General features: G+C 52.6%; 1 protein-coding gene across 4 annotated transcripts in view; it reads right to left on the reverse strand.

The window, feature by feature from the left end:
• The window catches only part of SRC (SRC proto-oncogene, non-receptor tyrosine kinase), a 50,053-nt gene that overhangs the window by 18,367 nt on the left and 7,129 nt on the right, over positions 1-24,557 (reverse strand). For 2 of the 4 annotated variants that reach the window (XM_045804584.2, XM_045804586.2), the window contains exons 2-4: positions 14,016-14,086; positions 2,629-2,796; positions 1,510-1,767 (exon numbers count right to left, since the gene is read on the reverse strand). In XM_045804584.2, the coding sequence (XP_045660540.1) occupies positions 1,510-1,759 (250 nt within the window). In that variant the 5' untranslated portion in view covers positions 1,760-1,767; positions 2,629-2,796; positions 14,016-14,086. The other 2 variants (XM_045804585.2, XM_087853595.1) reach the window with 2 other exon arrangements.

The raw sequence follows: 24,557 nt of genomic DNA on the forward strand, positions 1-24,557 counted from the left end.
CCAGCCCAGAGGCGAGGTCGCCTTTGCAGGGGGTGGGCCCGCAGCGTGCCCGCCTGTGTGCGTGTGTCTGGGCAGTCCCGTGAGGGTGCTCGGGAGGCACGTACATCTCTTCACATGTGAATGTGCCCACTGGGCTGTGATCCTGCGTGTCAGCTTCGGGCAGGTGCCTGTCTTCCCCGCGGACCCAGGAGCCCCCAGTAACAGGCATCTGTGTGTTGTTCCCAGAGCCCGGCACATAGCAGGTGCTCAAGAAGCAACCGTGGGTGAATGAACCAGTGAATGAAGGCCTCTGCGCCTGGTTGGGTGGTCCTGTTTCTCTCTGTGTGATGACTGGGTGCCTCGATGTATCTGGGGAGATGTTGGCTCCAGGACCTGTTCCCTCAAAGAGGCCCCTCTGTCCCCCATTTTAACCACAACCTTCCGCCCACACCCCCAAGGCCCCTCCCTGCCCTTTGTGTTCCTTCCCAGCGGCCCCACCTTCGAACACCCTACACATTTTTCAAGCCTTGCTCTGTTTTTCTCCCCCATACTCTGCATACAGCCGTGTCCCCAGCGCACAGAAGGGGCACCACGAATGAATGGATGTGCTTGTGGGTCTGTTTGTCTCACTTGGGGATGTGTCTGTGTCTAAGGCGTCCACGAGTGTCCCTGTGTCTCTGTGTGTTCTCACTGCACGCGTGTGCATCCGTGAGCCTCTGGGTATTGTGACGGTGCTGCTAGCCGAGCCTGTGTCTGTACCCTGTGTGTGTCTTTGAGGGGCTTCTGATTGCCCGTGTGTGTGTCTTAATCTGGGAGTATGAGGTTATTGGTGCATGTGTGTTTGTATTTGCATACATCTGCATAGTCGTGGGTCTGTGCCCATCCACGGGTCCCTAAGCAGGTCTCTATGTACATGGCGTGTCTATGAGTATCTCTGATGGTGTCTCCAGCTCAGCTTGTTTAAGCGTCTGCATAGGTATCTTAGGACTTGTTCACTGTGTGTGCGGTTCTTTGTGTGGCTCTGGGACCACATCCGAATCTTTCACTAAGCTTCCCTTGCCTGGGGCTGCCATACCCCCGCAGCACCAGCAGAGGGCGCAGGGGCGCATCACGGCATTGGACCGGGCCCCTGAGGACCGAAAACTCCTTCCTAACCTCCCTTGGCCCCTCTGCCACCCAAGGCCTCCTGACCTGACCCATCTCTGGGCGGACCAGAGCAAAAAGCAAAGCCTCAGACCCGGTCCCCATGCTGCCCTGAGCAAACAGCCCCCTGACGCTCTGGCCTCTGTTCCCCACTACAGTCCCATATCTCTCTAGACCCTTTTATGCACCACTTGGGATTCACCCTCAAAGGCAATGGATGTGCACCGCACTTTCCAGTTTATAAAGCTCTTCCCCACCCACAGCCTCCAGGAAACTCCCAACAGTCCCCAAACCCAAGAAACCCACAGACTCTTCCCTTTCAGCGAGAGAAGCAGCAGCCTGGGGAAGCCCGGCCTGCAGGCACCCACACTCCCAAGGCCCACTGACCAGCCAGCGGCCCCGCCCTCTGTGGGGAGGTGACTGTGTCTGACGAGTTGAAGCCCCCGAACAGCTTGGGCTCGGCAGCTGCGGAGGGGAAGGCCGTACTAGGGCCTCGGTGGCCATCAGCGGAGGCTGGCTTGCTGGGTGTCTGTGAGGTGGGGAAGGCACCCCCGCCGCCACCGTGGGTGTTCTCAGCGGGCTCCAGGCTGCGGCGCCGTTGGCTGGCATCCTTGGGCTTGCTCTTGTTGCTGCCCATGGTCCTGGCTGGAGAGGAGAAAGCACCCTGGGGTGAAGGACTGCTGGGCCAGGGCCCTTCAGACACTCTCCACTCCCCCACCCATTCTACAGATGAGGACACTGAGGCCCAAAGAAGGGTACTAGCCTCTTTGGGTTAAGTCAGACTTTCAGAACCTCAGTTTCTTATTCTGTAAAGTAGGGATAATGATGGAACCCATAAATGGCTTCCTTGGTACAGGGCCAAACACAGAAGAAATGACTCACAATCAGAAGCCCTAACCTCCCCCACCTCCCCCTGAGTCAGTTTCTGTCCATCATGGGCAGGGACAGTATCTGAGTCATGTCTATATCCCAGGCACCCAACACATAGGAGAGGGCTCACTGAGGGTTTGCTGAGCAAATACATGATTGACTGAAATGGTCTCACACCAGGGTGAAAGGTGCTAAAAGTTGCAACCAAGGCAGGGATACAGCAGGAGGCTGCAAGAAGAAGAGATGTCTGGGAGCTCACCCCAGCCACAGGGTCTTTGCCCATACTATTCCCTCTGCCTGAATGCTGTTCCCTGACAACTTCACCAGAATAACTCATGCTTCCTTCAGTTCTCAGCTCAAAAGCCACCTCCTTGGGAAATGTTCACCAAATCCTTTCTGGTCTAAGTCCCCCTGACTTCTGTACCTCTCCTTGATAACACACGGCTCAGAAAAAAGCAAATTAAAAACTCACCAGTGATGCCCACCACCCTGCCACCCCCTCTTGCCTCCTGCCTCCCAATCCACAGATCCTGGTTGGCCCCAGCTCCCAGTGAGCCTGGCCAGGGTCTTCCCACCCATCATGGCCACCCCTCCCTAATCCCTCATCTTGGCAGCCCTGATGGGTCATCGCCTCACCTGGTGGAAGGCAGGGGCTGTCCCAGAGGATCTGGGAAGCAGCCTGAGGTCTCAGCACGAACACCAGGTGTGGAGTCAGGGGTCTTGGACTAGAGGCCCTGCTCCACTTCGCCCCGCTATGTGACCCTAAGCAACTCACTTCCCCTCTTTGGGCCTCAACGTCTTCATCTGCAAAACAAGGATAAAGCAGACTTCTCAGGGCTGTTGTATGGATATGATTAGAAAGAGAAATCGCCATGGCTCTGACTCTTGGGTCACCATTTATCAGGCTCTGACCCCGAAAGTTCCCATGCTAAGAGCTTCTCAGACCTTCCCTTCCTTCAACCCTCCCAAAGCATGTTATGAGCATGAGCAAGGCAGGGTATGACACGGTGGTGCAGGGCGGGCTCTGGAGACAGACTCCCCGAACTCAGATCACACCTTTACCCCTAATCGGCTATGCGACCTCAGGCAAATGACTTAACCTCTCTGTGCCCTATTTCTTCATCTGGAAATGATGGGGTCATCAGGGTCCCTGGTAAGTGAACGAGGCAAGTATGTTCCTGCTGGGAACATGGCAGGTCATCCTAGCACATCAGCTGTGTGGTTCTGGACATACTGGCAAGGTGGGTTTGGAATATTTTCCAGGGAATGCTGGAAGCCCTGGAATCAGTCCAGAATCTCCTCTGGGAACCCACGGATGGGAAAAAGTGCTCCTGACCGGTTGAGGGCTTAGGCAAGACTAACGGCCCTGAGCACCAAGCCCAGCTCTGCAAGCTCTCCTCCCTACGGGAAGCTTAGCCACTTCCTGCACCCCCTGGGCCTCAGGCTGACGGGCTGCACCATGTGGGCATGCGTGCATGCTCCCTGGGGACCACCCAGCTCAGAGGATGTGGGGCTGGGGAGGCCCTGAGGAGACCTGCTCAACACCCCCAAGGGATCCCCAGGGCCTCCTGAGGGACAGGCCAACAGGCCTGGGGACAAAGAAGACTAATTTCTATGGCAATCCAATCCACTGGGGTCATATCAGCACTCACGCAGTCGGTGTCCCGTGGGTCCTACTGACCCAGTTACCCGCAGCCCCAGGCTTGATGGAGGCTGGGCCCCAACCACTGCACCCCTACCCAATGGCTCCATTCCCAGCACTAACTGTGCAGCAGGTGTTATGCCAGTCCACAGAGGGGCACAGAGATGAACTGGCCAGGCCTTGTGTCCGAGGACACATGCTCTAGCAGGACACTTGTTGGTGGGACTTTCAGAGGAAATAAAAACTATAAAAAAATATTTTTTAAGTATAGTTTTCAAAATTTTTTAAATGGAGAACTTTCTAGGAGCCTGAACTTTCTTTAGAATGAACTAAATGATAAAGGGTGAGCACCCTGTCACTGGAGGTAATCAAGGAAAGAGAAAGAGTCATTGGTTGGTGTGCTGTAGAGAAAGAGGAAGAGCCAGGCCTGGACCTCGAGTACCCTCCCAGCACCTAGAAAATGCATGTGCCCTCTTGGGAGGGGGTGAGGGGAAAAAGACAGCTCCTGGTCCCAACCTCTTACATTGACCAAGACCACTCCCAGCAGGGCACTCAGAAAAAGTACATCCAGGTAAGGTGGCCTGTTCTCCGGTTGCAATGTTTGTCGGTTTGTGAGGTTTCTGTTCTGTTTGTTTTGTTGGTCTTTGTGGTTAAATCTGATTATACAAGTAACACGTGTTTGTGGAGAGGCAGGCATGTGGAGGTTAAGAGCTAGAGTATTAGGGTGTTTGAATCCCAGCCGTACCACCCCAGCGTGGGACCCTGTGCCTCAGTTTCCTCCTCTGTCAGTCGGGGAGAACAGCACTGCCCATGTCACAGGGCTGCTGGGAGAATCAGTGAGGAAGGCACATGGAGCACGCTCAGGATGGAGCGGCACATTGCTGGCCCTGCCCCGGGAAGACCAGCAGCTGGGCGTCCTGGGTTTGTATGACTGTAAACAAAGCAGGGATCCATCTAGTGCCCTTGACCAAGCTCTCTGAAGGCAGGACTGGGTCATACCCACCTCTGCCTCCCCAGGAGCCAGGACAGGCCTGGCATCTACCAACGGCTCTGGAAATATCTGCAGAATAGATAAAAGACTAAATGAGCACAGACACGATTTGCATCCTGCTTTGTTCCTACAACGCCATGCCTCCTTGTATCAAGTATCAAGTATCATTCCTGGCTATTCAAGAAGCCTCAGGGCCCTGACAAGGTTTGCAAATACTCACTCATCAAATTCTCACGATAACCTAGAAGGTAGATACTAGTAGTGTTCCTGTTTCACCGATGAGGAAACTGAGGCACAGGGAGGTTGAGGAACTTGTGTGAGGTCCCACAGCGAGGGTGAGAGGGGACGGGGAACCACACTGGGCCGGCAGGAATCGGGCCTGCTCATGGGGTCTGCTGGGAGAACTTGTGGCCCTACCTCCTGCCCTCAGGACGTCTCTCAGGTGGAACAGCCAGATGCCCTCGGCGGATGGGCGTGGGCAGGTAAGGCAGCCCAGGCCCCTCTGCCAGAGAAAGCCAGAGGTTTCCGGCCTCGACAAAGCAGAGTGCGCTCCAGGAGAGACAGGCCATTTAGGGTGGGGTCGAGTCCCTGCAGGGCTGCTGCCACCGCAGCAGAGACCACCCGCCCAGACCCCAGGCTCCTTTCCTGAGGCGGCACCGTGTCTCCGGGCCTTTTGGTTCTGGGGCCCAAACGCCAAGTCACCATGAGTTGCCCATTTGAGAGGAACCAATCCCACATCTCTTCCGCCACTTGCACACTCTGAGGTACAGATAGACCCTTGGGGGGCCCAGGGGAAGTGGTGAGGCCTCCAAGCTGGGGGTGCCTGAGGTTCCCAGAGGAAGGAGGCCCCTTTCCTTTGGGGAGCCGCCCCTAACCTCAAGCTCCTGACCGCAGTCTCCAGACGGACGGCTTGTGCACGAGAGGCACCAGGAAGCAGGCCAGCGACACTTCCCCGCCCCAGCCCTTCATGCCCCAGGGGTCCCCGACTGACTTGGCATCTCCCCGCGAGGCTGTAGCCCCAGCCCTGCGTCACGTGTCACCGTGTCAGCGCTGCTTCGGCCACCTCCCCAAATCTTCCTCAAACGCACCCCTCCCCCAACCCTGTGTCCCTTCCCTCAGCCGGGCGCGTGTCTCCCAGGGCCTGGACGCGGGAGTCTGGCCCCCAGCGGCGCCCTCCCCCCTGCAGCCAGCGGCATCTCTGTAAACCCCACGGACCACGGGGGCCTCCTCTGCTTAGCGCTCTCCACGGAAAACCGGAAATGGCCTACGCGTTCGTGAGAGAGGGGCTGGATAAATCCATGATGGTCTGTGCACGGCGTGGACAGCCGCACAGCTAACTGGACGGATGGAGAGTGCAGCACGGCCTGAGAAGATCCGCGGGTGGGCAAGAGAGAGAACGGCCAGGGCAGAATGTCCCCTGGGCCTCTCGGGACCTCAGTTGCCTCAACTGGAAAAGGGGGACAATAATGCTACCTAAGTCACAGGGTTAGCGAGAGCAGTAAAGGCGCCAGCGCTTGCCATGGGCTCGGTGCGGTGCCGGCGCGAAGCACGCGTGAGCTACAATGATTCCGTAAAGGAAGCTGGCAAGTGCGTGTGTATGTGTGTCCACGAGAGCACGTGCATGTGCAGTCGAGGTGCAGAGAAAGTTCTGGAAGGATTCCAAATTCTTCATGATGTTTCATCCAAAAGGTGTGGGACAGAGAGGAAAATCCCTTTTTTACTTTAGGTGCTGTATCACTTGACATTTAGAAATTACTTTGTCAAGAATTGTTTTTTTTTTTTAAAGATTTTATTTATTTATTTGACAGAGATAGAGACAGCCAGCGAGAGAGGGAACACAAGCAGGGGGAGTGGGAGAGGAAGAAGCAGGCTCCCAGCGGAGGAGCCTGATGCGGGGCTTGATCCCAGAACGCTGGGATTACGCCCTGAGCCAAAGGCAGACGCTTAACGACTGCGCCACCCAGGCGCCCCTGTCAAGAATTGTTTTTTAATGAGACTTAAAAAAAAAAAAATACACACACTGAAGAGCTTCCCGCGACTCCCCTCTGGATGAGGCCTAAAGCCCTCTCTGGGTCCACCCGGCCCTGCACAGTTGGTGCTGTTGCCCTCTCCCACGGCCCCTCTGCTGGAGGGCCCCACACTCTCCCTCACCTCCTGATCTGGCCATGCCCCCTCCCCAGGCACACAGACGCTCACAACTTCCAGAAGAGTCTCGGGAATAAACTGCTGTTCGGTCACAGCACACCCACCCCTTCCTCCCCTACTCTCAAGAGCGTTGCCTCCACTTCTTCTAGGGGCAGAGGGAGACCAGGGGATTAGGATTTGAGAGTGAGGAATCCAGTCAGGTCTGGGTTCAAATCCCGCCTCCGCTATTTACTAGCTAAATCTTCTTGGGCAAGTCACTTTGTGTCTCAGCATCCTTATCTTTAAAATGGGGATAATAATAAACCTAACATCTGAGAATCAAACGAGAGAGGCCAAGGGCCAGGCACAGAATAACATTATCAGAGGAACAATGCAAGAGGAGGCAGGCATTACGTGTCAAGGCCTTGAATGCCGAGCACAGAGCCAAGAACTTTCATGCAGTTGATACTCCACTGTCCTGACAGCACAATGAAGTAGGGACTATAAATGTGCCCATTTAACAGATGGAACCAGGGTTCAGAGAAGCCAAACCTTGCCTGAGGCCACACAGCAGGTGAGTGCACCAGGGCTGGGATGCTCGAGGTCTAGGAGAGGGGCAGCACCTCTGGTGTACCACCCGCTGTGCAGCCCCCACGGCTCCTGGTGCATCCACCACACTCCACGATCTCTGCCTCCCAGACACAGAGGCAACGCAGGGGTCAGAGGGCAACCCCTGACATCACCCACCGAAACTCTGGACCTTCCAGAGAAACAGAAGCATCACAAAAATACAGACCTGGAGCTAGAATGCCAGGTTCAGATGCCGGCTTGCCACTTCCTAGTCATGTAGCCCCAAGGGGACCTCAGTCTACCCCTTATCAAAAATGGGAATCAGCATAATCGTTCCCACATAACTAGTCTTGTAAGAAAACATGAGGTAATACTTATAGAGGGCCTCGCAGATAGGAAGTGCCCAACAAATATTAGCTATCATCATCATTACTGTGGAAGACCTTTTTTAGATCCTTGCTCTTTTTTTTTTTAAAGGATTTATGTATTTATTTGAGAGACAGAAAGAGAGTGCATGAGCGAGAGGAGGAGCAGAGTGAGAAGGACAAGCAGACTCCACGCTGAGCACAGAGCCCCAGATGGGGCTTGATCTCACAACCCTGAGATCATGACCTGAGCCAAAATCAAGAGTCGGACGCTTAACCGACTGAGCCACCCACGCGCCCCAGATCCGTGCTCTTTTGTAATCGCTCTTACAATGAGGCAAAGGCCTCCCAGATTCCTACTTGTGCCAAGCTCAGTGCATGGCCGTGGAGGGACTGTCTGGTAGAGTTCACGAGGAGCCCAGGCCTGGAAAAGCCACTTCACACTTCACAGGGCAAGAGTCCAGAAAAGACAAACATGCCCACTAGTTAACCTTGCTCTGAGATCCTTGCCAATCCAATGAGCTAAGAATAAGAAATGGAAGTAATAAAATGAAATTAGAAAAGAGAAGACAGGTATCATCATCTGCAGATGTTATCAGCACAGATCTGGGAAATCCAAGAGAATCTGCCGCAAAACCATTAAACAAACAGCAAATTAAGTCAAGTGGAAGGAAATTAAAAGTTAATACCCCAAAATCAACAACGTATCTATATACCAACAGCAATCAGAAAGTACAATCAGGAGCACCTGAGTGGCTCACGTCGGTTAAGCAACTGACTCTTGATTTCAGCTGAGGTCATGATTTCAGGCTCGTGAGATCCAGCATCGCATCAGGCTCCGTGCTCAGCACAGAGTGCGCTTGAGGATTCTCTCTCTCCTTCTCCCACTGCCCCTCCCCCCACTCACGCCCGTGCTCTTGCTCTCAAATAAATAATAAACAAAATCTCTTAAAAGAGAAAAGAAAATCAGGGGCACCTGGGTGGCACAGCGGTTAAGCGTCTGCCTTCGGCTCAGGGCATGATCCCGGCGTTATGGGATCAAGCCCCACATCAGGCTCCTCCACTATGAGCCTGCTTCTTCCTCTCCCACTCCCCCTGCTTGTGTTCCCTCTCTCGCTGGCTGTCTCTCTCTCTGTCAAATAAATTTAAAAAATCTTTAAAAAAAAAAAGAGAGAGAGAAAAGAAAATCAAAGAAAGCTTAGCATTATGAAAATATCAATTCTTCCTAAATTAATCTAAAAACTGAATGTGATCCCAATAAAAACCCCAACAAGATTTTTTTCAATCTAGGTATATCAATTTTAAAGTTACAAGTAAAAGTAAATGTATACAAGTAGCCAGGAAAATCCTAAAAAGAAGAGTAATGATGCGGAAATAGCCTGACCATGTAGTGAAAATTACTATAATTAAAACTGTGTCATATCAGCACAAAAACAGGCAAATCAATGTAAAAGAAGAGAGGGTCCAAAAATTGCCCCAAACATACAGGGATTTAACACATAACAAAAGTGGCAAAAAAGGTAGATTATTTTTAAGATAGAGCTGAGATCAATGACCCACCATCAGGAAGCAAAGTTGGGTTTCAAACCTACTCCATATGCCTATAAATTCCAGATCGATCAGATTTAAAACACACAAAAATAAAACCAGAAAGTTTAAAAAGGGGAGCAGAGAATAAAATTTCTAATCTCAAAATGGGAAAAACATTTCTTAACACAGGGCAAAACCTAAATATCATTCTTAAAATGATAAATCTATCTACATAAAAATCTAAAATGTCTGCATGGCAAAATAAATATCATAAACAAATTCAAAAGGAAAACAACAAACTAAGAAAAATATTTGTAACTCCTATGAGAGAAAAGGGTTTTCCCCTTATATATAATAAACTCCCACAAAATAAGAAAAATAATCACAGATAGTTTACAGCAAACCAAATGGCTCTTCAACACACAACACAATGCTCACCTCAGTTATAAGATTATGCAAATTAAAAGTACACAATTTCCCGAACCATAACAGAACACACATTCTTCTCAAGGGCACATGGCACATGGAACATTGTCTGGGATAGACCATATTCTAAGCCATAAAACAAGCCTCAATCAATTTAAGGAATGAAATCATAAAAAGTATGTTTCCAACCACAATATAATGAACTAAGAAATCAATAACAGAGATTATAAATATGTAAAAATTAATATACTCTTCAATAACCAATGAGTCAAAGAAATCATCAAGACAATAGAAAATACTTTGAGGTGAATGAAGATGAAGACACAACATATCAAAATGTATGGGGTGCGGTAAAAGTAGAACTGAAAGGTTAATTTATAGTTGTAAATGCCTCTATTAAAAAAGAAGAAAGAAAAATAAATAAATAAAAAAGAGGAAAGATTGCAAACCAATAACCTAACCTTCCACCTTAACACAATAGCAAAAAAAGAAGCAAATTAGCCCTAAAGCAAGTGAAAGGAGGGAAATAAAGATTAGGGCAGAAATTAATGGCCCAGAAAATTAAAAAAAAACAACAGAGAAAAATCAACAAAACCAAAAGTAGGTTCTTTAAAAAGATCAACAAAATTGACAAACCTTTAGCTTCACTGAACAAGAAAATCAGAGAGAAGACTCAAATTACTAAAATCAGAATGTAAGAGAGAACGATACTACAAACCTTACGGAAATAAAGAAAGTTGTAAGGGAACGCTATAAACAATCCTACTCCAACAAAAAGAAAAGTCAGATGAAATGGACCAACTCCTAAAAAAACACAAACTACCAAAATAAGAAGAAATAGGAAATCTGAATATAACTAAAACAAATAAAGAGATTGAATGAGTAATTTTAAAAACATCTTACAAATAAAGACCCAGGCCCAGATGGCTTTACTGGTGAATTCTACCAAACGTTTAAAGAAGAATTAATACCAAGTCTTCACTGGGAACACCACCCAACTTGTTCTAAGAAGCCAGCATTACCCTGATACCAAACCCAGACAAAGACATCATTTAAAAAAAAAAAAAAAGGAGAAAACTAAAGACTGCTATGTCTTATGAATATAAGACATAAAAATCTTCGAGGCGCCTGGGTGGCACAGCGGTTAAGCGTCTGCCTTCATCTCAGGGTGTGATCCCGGCGTTATGGGATCGAGCCCCACATCAGGCTCCTCTGCTATGAGCCTGCTTCTTCCTCTCCCACTCCCCCTGCTTGTGTTCCCTCTCTCGCTGGCTGTCTCTATCTCTGTCAAATAAATAAATAAAATCTTAAAAAAAAAAAAGACATAAAAATCTTCAACAAAATACTAGCAAACTGGATTCAACAACATATAAAAAGAATTATACATCACGACCAGGTGAGTACAAGGTTGGTTTAACTTCCTGAAAACTGATTAATGTAATACACCGTAACAAATAGAATAAAGGACAAAAAACACACAAAAATCTCAACAGATGCAGAAAAAGGTATTTAACAAAATCCAGCATGATAAAAACACTCAACAAATTCCCCGGAAGTGAACTTCCTCAATCTGATAAAGGGCATCTTTATTTTTACCTAACATCATACTTAAAGGTGAATAACTGAATGCCTTCCCCCTAAGATCAGGAATAACACAGGGATGTCCACTCTTACAACTTCTATTTAACACTGTACTGGAGGTTCCAGGCAGGACAATAGAGAAGAAGATGAAATAAAAGGCAACCAGATTAGAAAGGAAGAAGTAAAGCTATCTCTGTTTGCAGATGACATGATCTTATATACAGAAATTCCTAAGGATTCCACTAAAAAATTATCAGAACTAATAAACAAGTTCAGCAAGGTTGCAAGGTATAAGATCAACATATAAAAACTAAATTATATTTCTAAACATTAGCAATGAAAATAAAATTAAGAAACCAATTTATAGTATCAAAGAAATACTTAGGAATAAGAGTAACCAAAGAAGCGTAAAATTTACACTCTAAGAAACTTCAAAAATTGTTGAAAGAAATTAAAGAAAATCTAAATAATGAAAAGACACCCCATGATCATGGATTGGAAGACTGAACATTGTTAAGATGGCAATATTCCCCAAATTCATCTACAGACTCAATATAATCTCTATCAAAATGCCAGCTATCTTCTTTGCAAAAATTGACAAACCGATCCTAAAATTCATATGGAAGGTCAACGGACCCAAAATAGCCAAAACAATCTTGAAAAAGAGAAGCAAAGCTTGAGGGCTCACTCCTCTCAATTTCAAAACTTAGGGGAAAGTTCCAGTAATCAAGACGCCATGGGGACACCTGGCTGGCTCAGACGGTAGAGCACACAACTCTTGATCTCGGGATGGTGAGTTAGAGCCCCACGTTGGGGGTAGAGATTACTTTAAATGAATGAATGAATGAATGAATGAACGAATGAATGACAGCATGGTACATGAAGACAGACATATAAATCAATGGGACAGAATTAAGGAACAGAAATAAACCCTCACATTTCAGTCAGTTGGGTTTTGACAAGAGGGCCAACACCACACAATGGAGAAAATACAGTCTTTTCAACAAACGGTGCAGGAAACACTGGATATACACATGCAAAAGAAGGAAGCCGGATACCTTCCTCAAACCCTATACCAAAAATTAACTCAACATGGATCGTGAACCTAAACATGCAAAGTAAAGCTGAAAAAAATTCTTGTAAGAAAATACAGAATAAATTCACAACCTCGGTTTCTTCAATATAATGGATAAACTGGATGCCATCAAAATTAAAAACCTTTGTGTCCAAGGGACACCATCAAGGAGGTAAAAAGAATTCACAGAATGGGAGAAAATATTTGCAAATCGTATATACGATAAGGGATCTGCGCGTAGGATATATAAAAAACCCTTACAACTCAACAACAAAAAGACAAACAACCCAATTAAAAACGGGGCCAAGGATTTGAACAGACATTTCTCCAAAGAAGAACTACAAATGGCCAATAACTGCATAAGAGGCTCAACCTCATGAGTCACTGAGGAGACGCAAATCAAAACCACAGCGAGCTACCCCTTCCCCCCACTAGGAAGGCTACAATTGAACAGTCAGATAACAGCAGGTTGTTGGAAACCTCACACCTTGCTGGTGGGAATGGTCAGTGGTGTTGCTGCTTTGCACAACAGCCTGGCATTTCCTCAAAAGATTAAACACAGAGTTACCGTACAATCCAGAAGGTCTGCTCCAGGTATGTACCCAAGAGAAAAGAAAACATTCCCATAAAAATTGGGTATGTGAATAGTCATAACGGCCTTATTCACAATAGCCAAAAAATGGACACCACCATATGTCCAGCAGCCGATGAATGGACAAATCAAACATGGTTACTCCATCCAGACGATGGAATATTCCTTGGCAAGAAAAAGGAATGGTGGACCGATAACATGCCGTGACACGGATGAACCCTGAAAACGTGATGCTGAGTGAAAGGAGCCAGACACAAAAGACCACATTCTGGTGGATTCCATTTATATAACAGGCCCGGAATAGGCAAACCTGCAGAAACAGAAAGACTGGTCGTTGCCTGGAGCTAGCGGAGGGACACAGGAGGGGTGCGGGGAGTGACTAACGGGCACACAGCTCTCTCTGGGGTGAGACAAATGTTCTAAAATTGATTGTGGTGACAGTTACCCAACTATACCAAAAACCATTAAATAGTACATTTTAAATGGCTGAGTTGTTTGGCATGTGAATTATATCTCAGTAAAGCTGTGATATTTAAAAAACAAGACAAAACACTACCGCAGAGGGCCGCTGTTCCACTATTAGATTGGCAAAGACCCCGAAATCCTAGAGCAACCCGCAGTGCGTCAAAATTACAAGGGCACATGCCCTCTGACCCTGCAGCCTGGGATTAATCCTAGAGGAGTCCTCCCACATGAATACTGTGTTCGACTGCAGATCTCCATCAGAACCGTCTGTAAGAAGCAAAAGACTGCAAACAGCCGAAGTATTCTTCGCTAATTCAGTAAAGCACGGTCTCCGGCCACACCATGAATATTATGCAACCATGAAAAAGACAGCAGTGACACCGACTGATCCCCAAAGTACGCTGTCAAGAAAAGGCAGTCAGGTGTAGAAGAGGGTATACCACATGTGACCGTGTGTGTGTGTTACATGCTTATAGATGCCTCCATCTCCCTGGAAGGACACACCAGAACCCTTCCCAATGGTTGCCTCTGGCAACGAGACCTGGGTCCAAGAGAGGCTTTTCCCTGTCTTCCTTTGTACTTTGTACTTTGAATTTTTTTTTTTTTTACTATGTGTGTGTTAACATTTTTTCTTTTCCTTTCAAGAAAAAATGCAGGCTTACCTGGTCTCAAATCCTGGTGCTCGCTCCCTCATAGCTGGGAAAGTCACTTCACGTCTCTGAGTGTCTGTGTTCTGCAAAGAGAGGGATAATAATAACATCTACCTTCAAGGTTCTTGTGAAGGAGTAAATAGGACAGCCTGTGCCCAGGGCTCCCCGCTGTGCTGGTGCCCATTCAGGGCATGGTCCTTGTTGCTTATTAACAGGTTACCCTGAACATGGAGTTGGACTGTAACAGGTGCCAGCAGAGAGCCTCAGACCAAATGTATGGAGCACCAGTAATCCTCTCGGACCCGGAGAAGCTGGGCAAGGCTTGCTGGGAGAGGCAGCATTTGAGGACTTCAAGGATGAGGAGTTCCACAAGCAGAGATGACCGGGGGCAGTGCTCCCGGCAAAGGGAGCCACGCACCCAAAGACCTGGAAATAGGAAAGCCCTGGGTATTCCCTCAATTGTGCATTCGCTGGCTCCTCCCACTAAGCTTAGCTGAGCACCTGCTATACTCCAGGCACTGTGCGGGGAATGGCAGGCAAAGGCCAAGTGGCTAAACCAGCCAACGGAGGAATTACAGACAGTACAGTGATGGGGATAAGCAGGGACTGGGGAGAACCTCACAGCCAACTGCTCAGAGAGCAGACCTGGAAAAGGAGCCTCAGAGAGGGACAGGGGAGGCCGAAGGTCACACAGCAGGTTCTCAACTTCTGAAAAGAGCTCCACCCTCTCCCTCGTCCCACAGGCCTAGAGAAGAAGCAGCCCACAGGGGCCCTGCTGATGTGCACCCCTCAGAAGGTGGACACATACTATCTCAACTGGGGGCCCCACAAAAAGGAGGGACAATTGGTTCTCAGATGATAACAACAGCTGGTTGATGGGTGGATGCACTCCATGCATGAATCCCAGTGAACCCACTGCAGCCCAATGTGGCCAGCCCCATTTTGCAGATGAGAAAACTGAGGCATACAGAGGTCACGGTGCTTGCCTAAGGTCACAGAGCTCGTAAGAGGCAGCATCCACAAGCAGACTTGAACTGTCTGGGCTCTGCGGCCTCATGTCCCAGGGCTCCACCCCCAGGGGAGCCACCAACAGGGCCTGCTGTATCAGCAGTCACAACCCCTCTCAGAAGGGCTCAAGGTGGGAGCTCTTCAGCCAGTCTAGGAATGTCTCCTGATAACAGTGACCCAGCCAGGGGTGGGGAAGAATGGGCGGTGGAGGTCGTACCAGGAATGTGTTGGGGTGGAGGAGGGAGGAGGTAGCGGGGAGGGAAACAGCCCATCGGCAGCCATCAGTCTGCGTCTGGAGAGGACTGGAAAGGCCCCATCAGGCACCTGCCTGAGCCAGGTAGGCTATAGCCTCGTGGTTGGGGGATCCCGCCACGGCCCATGGGAGGACTCTGGGTAAACTGACCAAAGCCTCCCTCGGTACCACAGAGATGCCATGGTCATCCCCAGGCAGCTGCAAAGGCAATGAGCTAACCGATGCAGAGCCCTGAGCGCAGAGGCCACGCCTCATAAATGGGACCCTTACTATTGTGAACATGATTGTTCCCATTATTACTTAGCTCCCTGGTTCTCACCAGGACCCAGCTACGCAGGGACGGTCAGCCCCATCTTGCAGAGGAGGGGACAGAGGGAGGCTCAGAGAAGCCAAGTCAGGTGCCCTGGCCACCACCCAAGACAGAAGCGGTCCGCTGGGGATCCGGCTGTCCGGGCCCTAGGCCGCCATCAGCCCTTCTGTCCAAGGCCACTGGTCCCAGCTGGCCTCTGGCAGGTATCCGCACAGCTAAGCAGGGCTCCGCGGCCAGCCCATTGTCTATACGGGAAAATGGAGGCCAGGACAGGGGGAGTGGCTGACCTAAGGCCATGTATGGAGTGAACATGGGACCCTTCTGAACCTCCAAGGCTGGGTCCCCACCTGACGCCCCCTCTCTCCTCACAACAGCCCCTTGGGGCAGGTACCACCAGCACTGCCCTGTCCACGGAGGAGGCCAGAGGAACGTGGTGAGGGTGTCAGTCCAACGCAGTCCCCTTTCACAGAGGGGGCCTGAATCCCTTTCCTGCCTCCTCTACAGCCTCCCACACTCGAAGGAAGCTCCCCACGGGCAGGGGTCTTCACCTGAGTCCTTCATTCCTTTCACACTCTCAGAAGAATTCCCTGTCAAACTGGGGTGTTCTCCTACAAGCGGTTTCGGAATATGGAAGGTTCTCTGGCTCCAGAGTGGGGGAATCTGAACAATGACAATAGACATAGCTAGTATTTACTTAGTACCTACTATATGCCGCTCTCTTTACCCCATTTACAGATGAGGAAACTGACACACACCGATTAAATAATGGGACTAAAATCTCACTTCTTAGCAGCTAACTGGCAAGTCCCTCCCTCTCGGAGCTTCCCCCTACAGGGAAGGGCCCGAGGAAGGAGCCTTGGCGGGGCTCTTCTGGGTAGGGTCTAGGGCCACCTCAGCTCCCCCTCTGGAACTCAGTGCTATTGGCTGCTCCAATGCAGGCTGGTGGGATGGACTGGGGCATGCTGATGGCCACACTTCCCCCCCTCACATCCTCCCACCTAGGGTTCAAACTACCCCTTCAAATGCTCCAAATGCCCTGAAATGAGCCATGGCCATACTTGTGTCACATGTGAGGACCTAAAGTCTCCAGGAAGTCACCCAGCCAGGAAGTGGAAACCCAGATGCCAACACAGATCCCAGGGATCCCATAGCCCATCCTGTCTCCACTGGACCTAAAGGATGCATGGGAAGGGCAGTCTAGGAAGTTAGCACAGCATGTGCAAAGGCCCTGACGCAGGAAGGTCAGATGTGCAGTGGGTTATCGAGTGAAAGGTCTGGACTGGGCCATTGCTGGTGTTTGGCCCAGGCCTGAAGAGGTCTGAAGGAGGCCCAGAGAGGGATCCATCTAGTAATTTAGATCAGAAAGTCCTGAAGAACTGAGAGGGGAGGCCATGAAGGTTTTCTCAGGCCCCTGAGGGTGTGGGGTGGGGCAGCGTAAGGTTACTGAGCCTTCAGCCCACAGCGATCCTGTCAGAGCAGAGTAAACTCCAGCCCTAGCAGGCTGGAGGAGCAAGAAGGGGCCTAAACCATGGTGGACTTCCCAGAGGCGGGGATATCTTGGCTGAGGTCCAAAGGCTGAGCCGTATGTGAAAAGAGGGAGGGGAAGTATGATCCAGGCAGAAGCGACTGCTTCAGCAAGTAAAGGCAGGGTTATGCAGAGAAAGGAAGGGAGCCGGTCAGTGTTAAGTCATGCAGCCTCAGTCTCCCAGCAGCAAAATGGGGAAAAAGACCGGTCGGTACACAGTGGTGGCTCCAGCTTTCCCACATCCACTTCCCACCATCCCCCCGACCAAGGCCCAAGAGGTCAGTCCCTGGAAGGGAGCTGCCGGGTCCTCCTGCCCATGGGAGCATCTTGGGGCCAGTGAGGTCGGTGGGCTCGGGAGGTTTCACCCACCCTAGTCCGCCCTCTACCCCAGAGCCTAGGCCAGGCAGCCCGGCCAGTGGGTGGGCAGGGCGGCTCGCAGGCCAGGAGGTCACGGCCCCAGTGTCAGAGAGCCTTCGTGAGACACCCCCCTTTGCAGAGACTAAGAGCTGAGGCTCGGGGTGGGGAGGGGGCACCCGGGCCCGGGTCACATGGCGAGGCGAGTCTGGCCCCTGAACGAGGGTGTGGGCAAGGGGACTGAAGAGAAGCTCCTTAAAGCACTAGGCCCAGTTCGGGCAGGTTTCAGGGACCCAGCCAGGTACCACCAGCCTCCATCAGAATCGCTGTGTGATCTCAGGCAAGTCACGCCCCACCCCGGGCTCGGTGTCTGGACCCGGAGAGAGGCCCTGGCATGCCAAGGGTTCCTTAGCACATACCACTCCCGACCGCACCCCCACCCCCCACCCCCGTGCCACTGAGGTGACAAGTCTTGCTCTCTCCGGACCTCTCCAAGGTCATCTCTCCCGGGCTCCAGGCTGCCCCACCCCTGCTGGCTGGTGGCTGATGGGCCCTGGGGGGACAACTGCCAGCCAGCGGCTTCTGCCCACTGCATTCAGGGGCTCACAGCGTTCGCTACTCCCTGCCAGCAGCTCTGCCTCTGCTCCGGGAACACAGAGTGCCCCACCGCCCCGCCCACACCCAGGCAGGAACTCCGTGTAGGGACACTGGTGGGCAGGAGCACCTGGTGGCCTGGCCCCTCCGCACAGTCAGCCCTGAGCTCCACCCCTCCCCCAACCTCGAACCCAAACACAGGTGGCCCCCCGATGTGTGACCTCAGGAAGTCCAGTCGTCCCTTTACCTCGCCCATGAAACGATGCCTCTGCCGGACCTGAGGGAGGGAGCCTCTGGGCCAGGTTGGGGACAGTGGTCGGCAAGATGGCCTTAGAGCTCCTACCTGCTGCTCACGGGACGATGGCCCGCTGCTTTCTCCTTCCTCCCTACCCCTCGGCCCTTCCTTCAACTGGTAATCACCCTCTAGCCTCGAGACCTGGCACATGCTGTCCCCCCCCAAAAAAAAGCTTCCCCACCTGCCTCCCTGGACCCTTCACAAACTCCAGTGCAAGGAGGGATGGCGGGACGGAGGGAGGAAGAGATGGGGGGCGGGAGGGAAGGATGAATGTGTCCTGCCCAGGGCCCCAGACAATGAAGAGGTACAGGCCTCGGCCCTGGGTCTGTCCCGCCCCACAGCCTACACCCCAACCACCCCCCTCTCCTGCCACTGCGGGACGCGTCCCTGGGGCAGAGTTTCTGACCTCCCTGACCTACACAGGGCAGTGTGCAAGTCGGAGACAACTCCAGGCCCCAGGCCCCACCCGGCACAGGCCCGGGCACAGAACAGGGACCAGGGGATGTTTGCTGAGTGAGCAAGGAGCGAGGGAAGAGTGAGCCAGGGGCCATCCATGGGCCGGGGCCGCTGCAACATGTCTGGTCCCGTGTTTGTGGAGCAAACACGCTCGGGGCTGGCAGGCCTCAAACCGGCTCTGCCAGTGAGGCCGGGGCGGGGTGGGGCCCTGCAGGCTCAGGCTGGCGCCAGCCGAGAAATGGAGGGGTGCTGCTGGGGACAGGACCCGCAGCCCAGAGAAGGCAAAGGCTAAGTGGACCCTGGAGCTCCCACTAATCCCAGCCCCGCAGAAATAGAACCATTCCAGCCCCTGCCACTCATGGGTTTCTTCTCGGGCAGGAAGGGGACTCCTTTCCAGACTCCAGGCCCTGTAGAGTGCAGGATCCCTTCCCGCTAGGACCTGTCTCCTCCACCTGTCCACAGCCTAGAAGCCCTAGAGGGAAGGGGAAAGGTAAGGCCCGGAAGTGAGCGGCGCAGGAGCCGGGCCAGGCAGCTGGCCACCTGCTGTAAAACCCTGCTCTGTCCGCTAGCTGCTCCGTGGCCAGTTCCCCACGTGGAAAGTGGTATTGGGCATGGATTCCAGAGACCTTCAATCCCCCGGTGCGGAGTTATCTAGAAGGGACCACTTGCCAACTGCAGCCCTGCCCCAAAGCCCAGCGCTGTAGGTGGACATAGTTAGAGGCCAGACTTACACACCTGTCCTTACTCTCCACAGAAACAACAATAATAAAAGCGCCTGCTGATTACTTCATGTTTATTGTATGCCCATGCACCACTTTCTCTGGCCCTCCCAACACTGCTGTGAGCTAGGGACCCCCGGCAAAGGAAACTGAGGTCCAGGTCACATGGCAAGTGAGAGTCCAGGCTCCTGACCCCACCCCTGAGGTCACACTGAGCAATCTCCATCTCCCCAAGACAGTTCAGAGCAGGAAAGAAATCTCAGGTACACCCAGAAATCTTTAGATGGAACTGGGGAGGCAGGGTCCATATTCCCCAAATCCATAGATCCCCTGAGTCCTGAGAGGCCAAGCCTCAACCCTGTCCCACTGTGTAATCCAGGCCATGGGTGTACCCCTCTTAGCCTCGGTTTTCTCATCTGTGAAATGGGTAGGATCCTGCCAGTTTCACCTGATGTGTCCGGCTGTTTAGAGCCACAGGAACTGGAAGGCTCAGTCCAGCCCTCAGGACAAGGTGAAGAAGGCGCTGGGAGTTTGTGCCTTCAGATGAACCAGGGAGAGGGAACGAACATAAACCAGAAGCCACAGTGGTCTGTGGCTGGGACGCGGCTCCTCATCACCAGCTGCCCAAGAGAGGAAACATGATTCCTCCTGCCCCCATGGAACCCAGTGCCAAGTCCCGTCAGTCCCACCTCCAAGCACATCCTGAAGCCACTTCCTCTCATCATGGCCACCCCCCTAGTCCAGGCCTAGCCTCCTCCTCCAAGCTGGCCAACTGGGGGCAGAGAGCCTTTCTGGAATGTCAGCCTTGACCATCGCTCCTGCTTCACACAGCCCCTACAACACAAAGGACAAAGTCCTGACAGGGGCCTCCCAAGCCCTACAGCCCCACCCCCTCCACTTCTGATCTGCTCACACTGTCTACTGTTTCCCCTTTCCCTGAGAACCCAGTGCACACACTCACTCAGGCCTTTGCCCCTGCTGCTCCCGCGGCCCAGAGCACATACACGTCCCCAGACACGTCCATACCCTCCTCCTTCACTTCCTTCAAGTGCTTTACTCAGACGTCACGGGCTCAGAGGGCCTTTCCTGGCCACCTGTTTAAATGGCAACACACCCAGCCGGCTCTGCCCTCTCTTTGAGTCTCATTTCAAAAGCCACGTCCTCGCAGAAGGCCTCTCTTGACCTCCTCCAGCCCAAGCGAGGACCTTCAACTTCTCCTTCCTAGCACGGCCCACAGCTCTGATGACACAGCTCACTGTGAGAACACACGCCTGAGGAGCACAGGGGCCACTCCGGTCTCACTCACAGCTGAATGCCCTGCAGCGGGTGTACCATTCGAAACAGTGAACAGCAGGGATGCTTGGCTACCAGCTGGCCAGAGTGGACACTGGCCGAAAGCATAGGGACTAGCATGGAGTGGATGCCTGGTAATTACTGGATGGATGGATGGATGGATGGATGGATGGATGGATGGATGGACGGACGGACAGACAGATGGATGGACAGATGGATGGATAGATGGATGGATAAGTCAACAGGGCACGCACAGTGCGCTTGGGACTTGCCAGGGACGCCCAGGGCCCTGAGAAAGTGGCCCAGAGAAGGGGCGGATCCGCCCAAGCTCACCAGCCAGGCTCTGGCCTCCACAGCTGCAGCCAGCCCAGCCTCTCTTCCTGCACAACCCGACTTTCATTTCCCATCTTCTCTGTCTGAGGAAGCTCCTTCCCCCAGGGGAACTGGGTGAGGAGGAGGGGCGGGCGGCCCTCTGGTCCCTGAAGAGGGGGGCTCCCAGGCTCCATCTGTCCTGCCACAAAGGGGCTTTGTCCTCGGTGCCTGTGCTGAGCCCGGGGCAGACCAGAAACCACCCCTCAGCCGCCCAGCAGGTCCCACCACCCCTGGTCAGCTGGGCCAACAGCTCCAAAGCCAGACCCCAGGGGCTGGCATGGTGTTGGGCACAGCCCTCTGAAATCTCATTAAACCCTAGGAGACTCTAGGGTGACCCCCATTTTACAGATGGGAAAACTGAGGCTCAGAACAGCAAAGATACTTGGCCAAAGTCTCCAGGCCGACAGACAACAAAGCTGGGTTTCAAACCCATGCCCTTCTGGCACCAGAGTCTTCAGCCATGGTTCTCAACCCACTTTGTCTAGAGTACAGACCCTCTGGGTTCAAGAGGGTGGAGGGGACCTTCTGGAGCCATGCCTAGCCCTGCACCCAAGCGGGAAGACCTTGGCCCTGGCAAGGTTCACCCAACAAGGCAGGGAGGCCAGGCCCTGAACCCAGAGCCCTTGCCCCATGCACAGTCCATGTCCCAGGCCCCTTCCAAATCGGCCAGCCAGGCCCCAACATGTCTCCACCACTTCCTGCTAGGTGGGCTCCCGCAGGGAACGGATGTACAGGCAGGCACAGTGGGGCTGAGGCTCCCACCCCTCACCCTGCCGCTCCCCCATCAATCCCAGACCTGCCATTTGTCTGGCCAGCACCCACCTCCTCTCCAGGGCCACTTCACCAAAGCCACAATGCCAAATGAATCAGTCCTGCCCAGCAGTCTCTCCTCAGGCCCAAGGACAGCATGTGGACTCCCTGAGCAGGCCCTCAGAGCTCTCCACAGATGGGCACCAGCCCCTCTCAAGTCAAAACTCTACCACTCCTTGGGGCTCCAACAAGAGGAACTACTCATATCACACCTTCAAGCCCTGGTTCAAGCTCCACCTCCTCACAGAGAACTATCTCATCCTTTCAGGGATGTCACGTACCGCTACCTCCAGGAAGTCCTCCCTGGTCTGTTCCCTCCGAGGCCCTAGACAGGGGTTCTTGATCCCTATCCAGAACCCCAGCCTCCCTGGGCTACCTTCACTTGGCGACAGTAATTGAGCGCTGGAGAGCCGGGTCTGACCCTTCTCTATGTCTTCCCTTCACACCTTCAGCAGGAGGCCTCAGCAAAGCCTGGCAAGGGATTAAGGCTTTGCCTGGTCAACCTAGTCACCTTCCAACTACCTTGTACGTGAGCTGACACTCCCCACTTCCCCAGGCTGTGCCTGCATACACCAGGTGAGTTCCCACCTCCAGATCTTCACCCAGGCTCTCCTTTCTTCCTGGCATGCCCTCACCATTCTTTTTTCCTCGTGAGCTCCTGCTCAACCTTTAAGACTCGAGCCAGGTATCACCTCCTCTAGGAAGCCCTTCTGGCCTTGCAGCGGGCTGCCATAGTTCCCACGGGGCCTGCCCTGCGGTAAGTCAATGATCAGGCTTTGTTGGCCTCCAACAGGGTGCGGGCTGGTCCCAGGGGGCATCCTTGGGGTCTCCAGCACCCAGCACAAGGCCCAGGCACCAGCAGCAGGTAATCAAGAGTCCAGCTGCCAACTCCCTACCCAGAGAATCCAGGGACAGAGGCCAGGAACAACTCCCAGAGGCAATAATGAGTCCTATTTTGCCCATGCTGCCCACAGATCTAAGGTATGGGCGGAGTGGTGGTGGGGGGTGCTTTCTGCAAATGGCCAACTGGTAACCAAACCCACGTCGTTTCTAAAACTAGGGCACAGGAGAGAAACGGGAACAGCAGAATTGTCCCCAAATAGAACTGTGGCTCATCTGGTTCCAGGGCCTTCGGGAACACCTGGCAGGGAGGGGGGTGGGGAGCACAGGTGGCTGCTCCCAAGGCTCGGAAGTTTGGAGGGCAGGAAGGTCAACATCACCGCAGTCACTGCTGATACCTGCGCGCGCGCCCCCCCCCCCCCCCACGGTCGGTCCAAATCCTGGAAGGTGGCGGTCCACTCCCACTCACCCTCACCTAACTACAGGGTGCTCGCTAAACTGTCCTACCTCTGAGCCTCTGCTCACGTGGGTCCTCTGCCTGGAATGCTGTTCCCCTTATCTTGCCAGTCAGAATCCTGCCTATCCTCATAACCATAACCACCAGCTGGGGCCTTTCTCTAAGCCTGGTGTGGACAGGCGTCTGGGGGGAGATGAGCTTATCCAGTCCTCCCAACAGCCCAGTGAAGAAAGACGCCTGCCCCCATCTCATAGATGAGAAATTGAGGCTGATTAAGAGAAGCCGCGTGTCCAGGGCACACAGCAGAGGCGGCAGGTAGACCAGCTGATGTGGTGGGACCTGGGCGCCAGTAGCCACAGGGCACCCAGAGGGCCTGGCCAGGCCTGGTTCAGCCTCCTAGGCAAGCCCAGCTTTGAGAACTTGGCATAATTCAGGGACCAAGGGCACAGGGCACAGCCCCCACCGGTGTAGACAGGAGCCCCTACCTCCCCCAACCCCCACCCTAGGGTGGCTGCTGACTGAGGAACCACATTGGTTTGATGTGACAGAACTATCTCCCCACAATATGCACAAACCCACTGCGCAGATGAGAAAACTGAGTCCTGGGAGGGGACAGTTTCCCCATCTGGAAAGTGGGATGTGCCCCCAGGAACCTGCGACATCCCTCTGTGGCCTGGTAGATGCTATTTCCTTTCTCTCAGTCTCAGTTTTCCTATCTGGAGAATGGGATTGTCACTCCTTTCTTCTTCAAGTCGATACAAATTACACAACATAGCAGCTGACACTTACTCAGCACATACTATGTGCTGGCTCTGCCGAGAGCATCCTGCACCTCGCTTGATCCTAGAACAAGCCCATGACCTGGATACTGTCCTTAGGCCCATTATTTCAGATAGGGAAGCTGACACTCGCCAAAGTCACACAGCTTTTGGGTGACAGCAGTTGGAGGTGGAGGAGAAGCCCTGGGGTTGGGGGCCGGTGGCTTCCCAGAGAAGTCTCCTGGCCTCACCGCCCTGAGAGGAATGCGGGGGAGGGGCTGGAGGAGGGTCAGGGGTCAGACAGGAGGCAAAGGAGGGCTCAGCCTGGATGAGGCAGGACAGGCCTGTAGAGTTCACGGGGCCCTGGGTCCAAATTTAAGAACTGCGGGACCTTGGGCCAGTCTCTCTGCTTGTCTGAGCCTCGGTCGCTTGTCAGCTGAAATGGGGCCAGGACCGCTGCCTTGCAGAACGCTGAGAGGACCAGACACAACCACTTGCCCCGCACCAACC

The sequence above is a fragment of the Ursus americanus genome, chromosome 22 (assembly GCF_024610735.1).
Source record: "Ursus americanus isolate L20-20 chromosome 22, mUrsAme1.1.p, whole genome shotgun sequence".
In the NCBI taxonomy this organism is placed as follows: Eukaryota; Metazoa; Chordata; class Mammalia; order Carnivora; family Ursidae; genus Ursus; species Ursus americanus.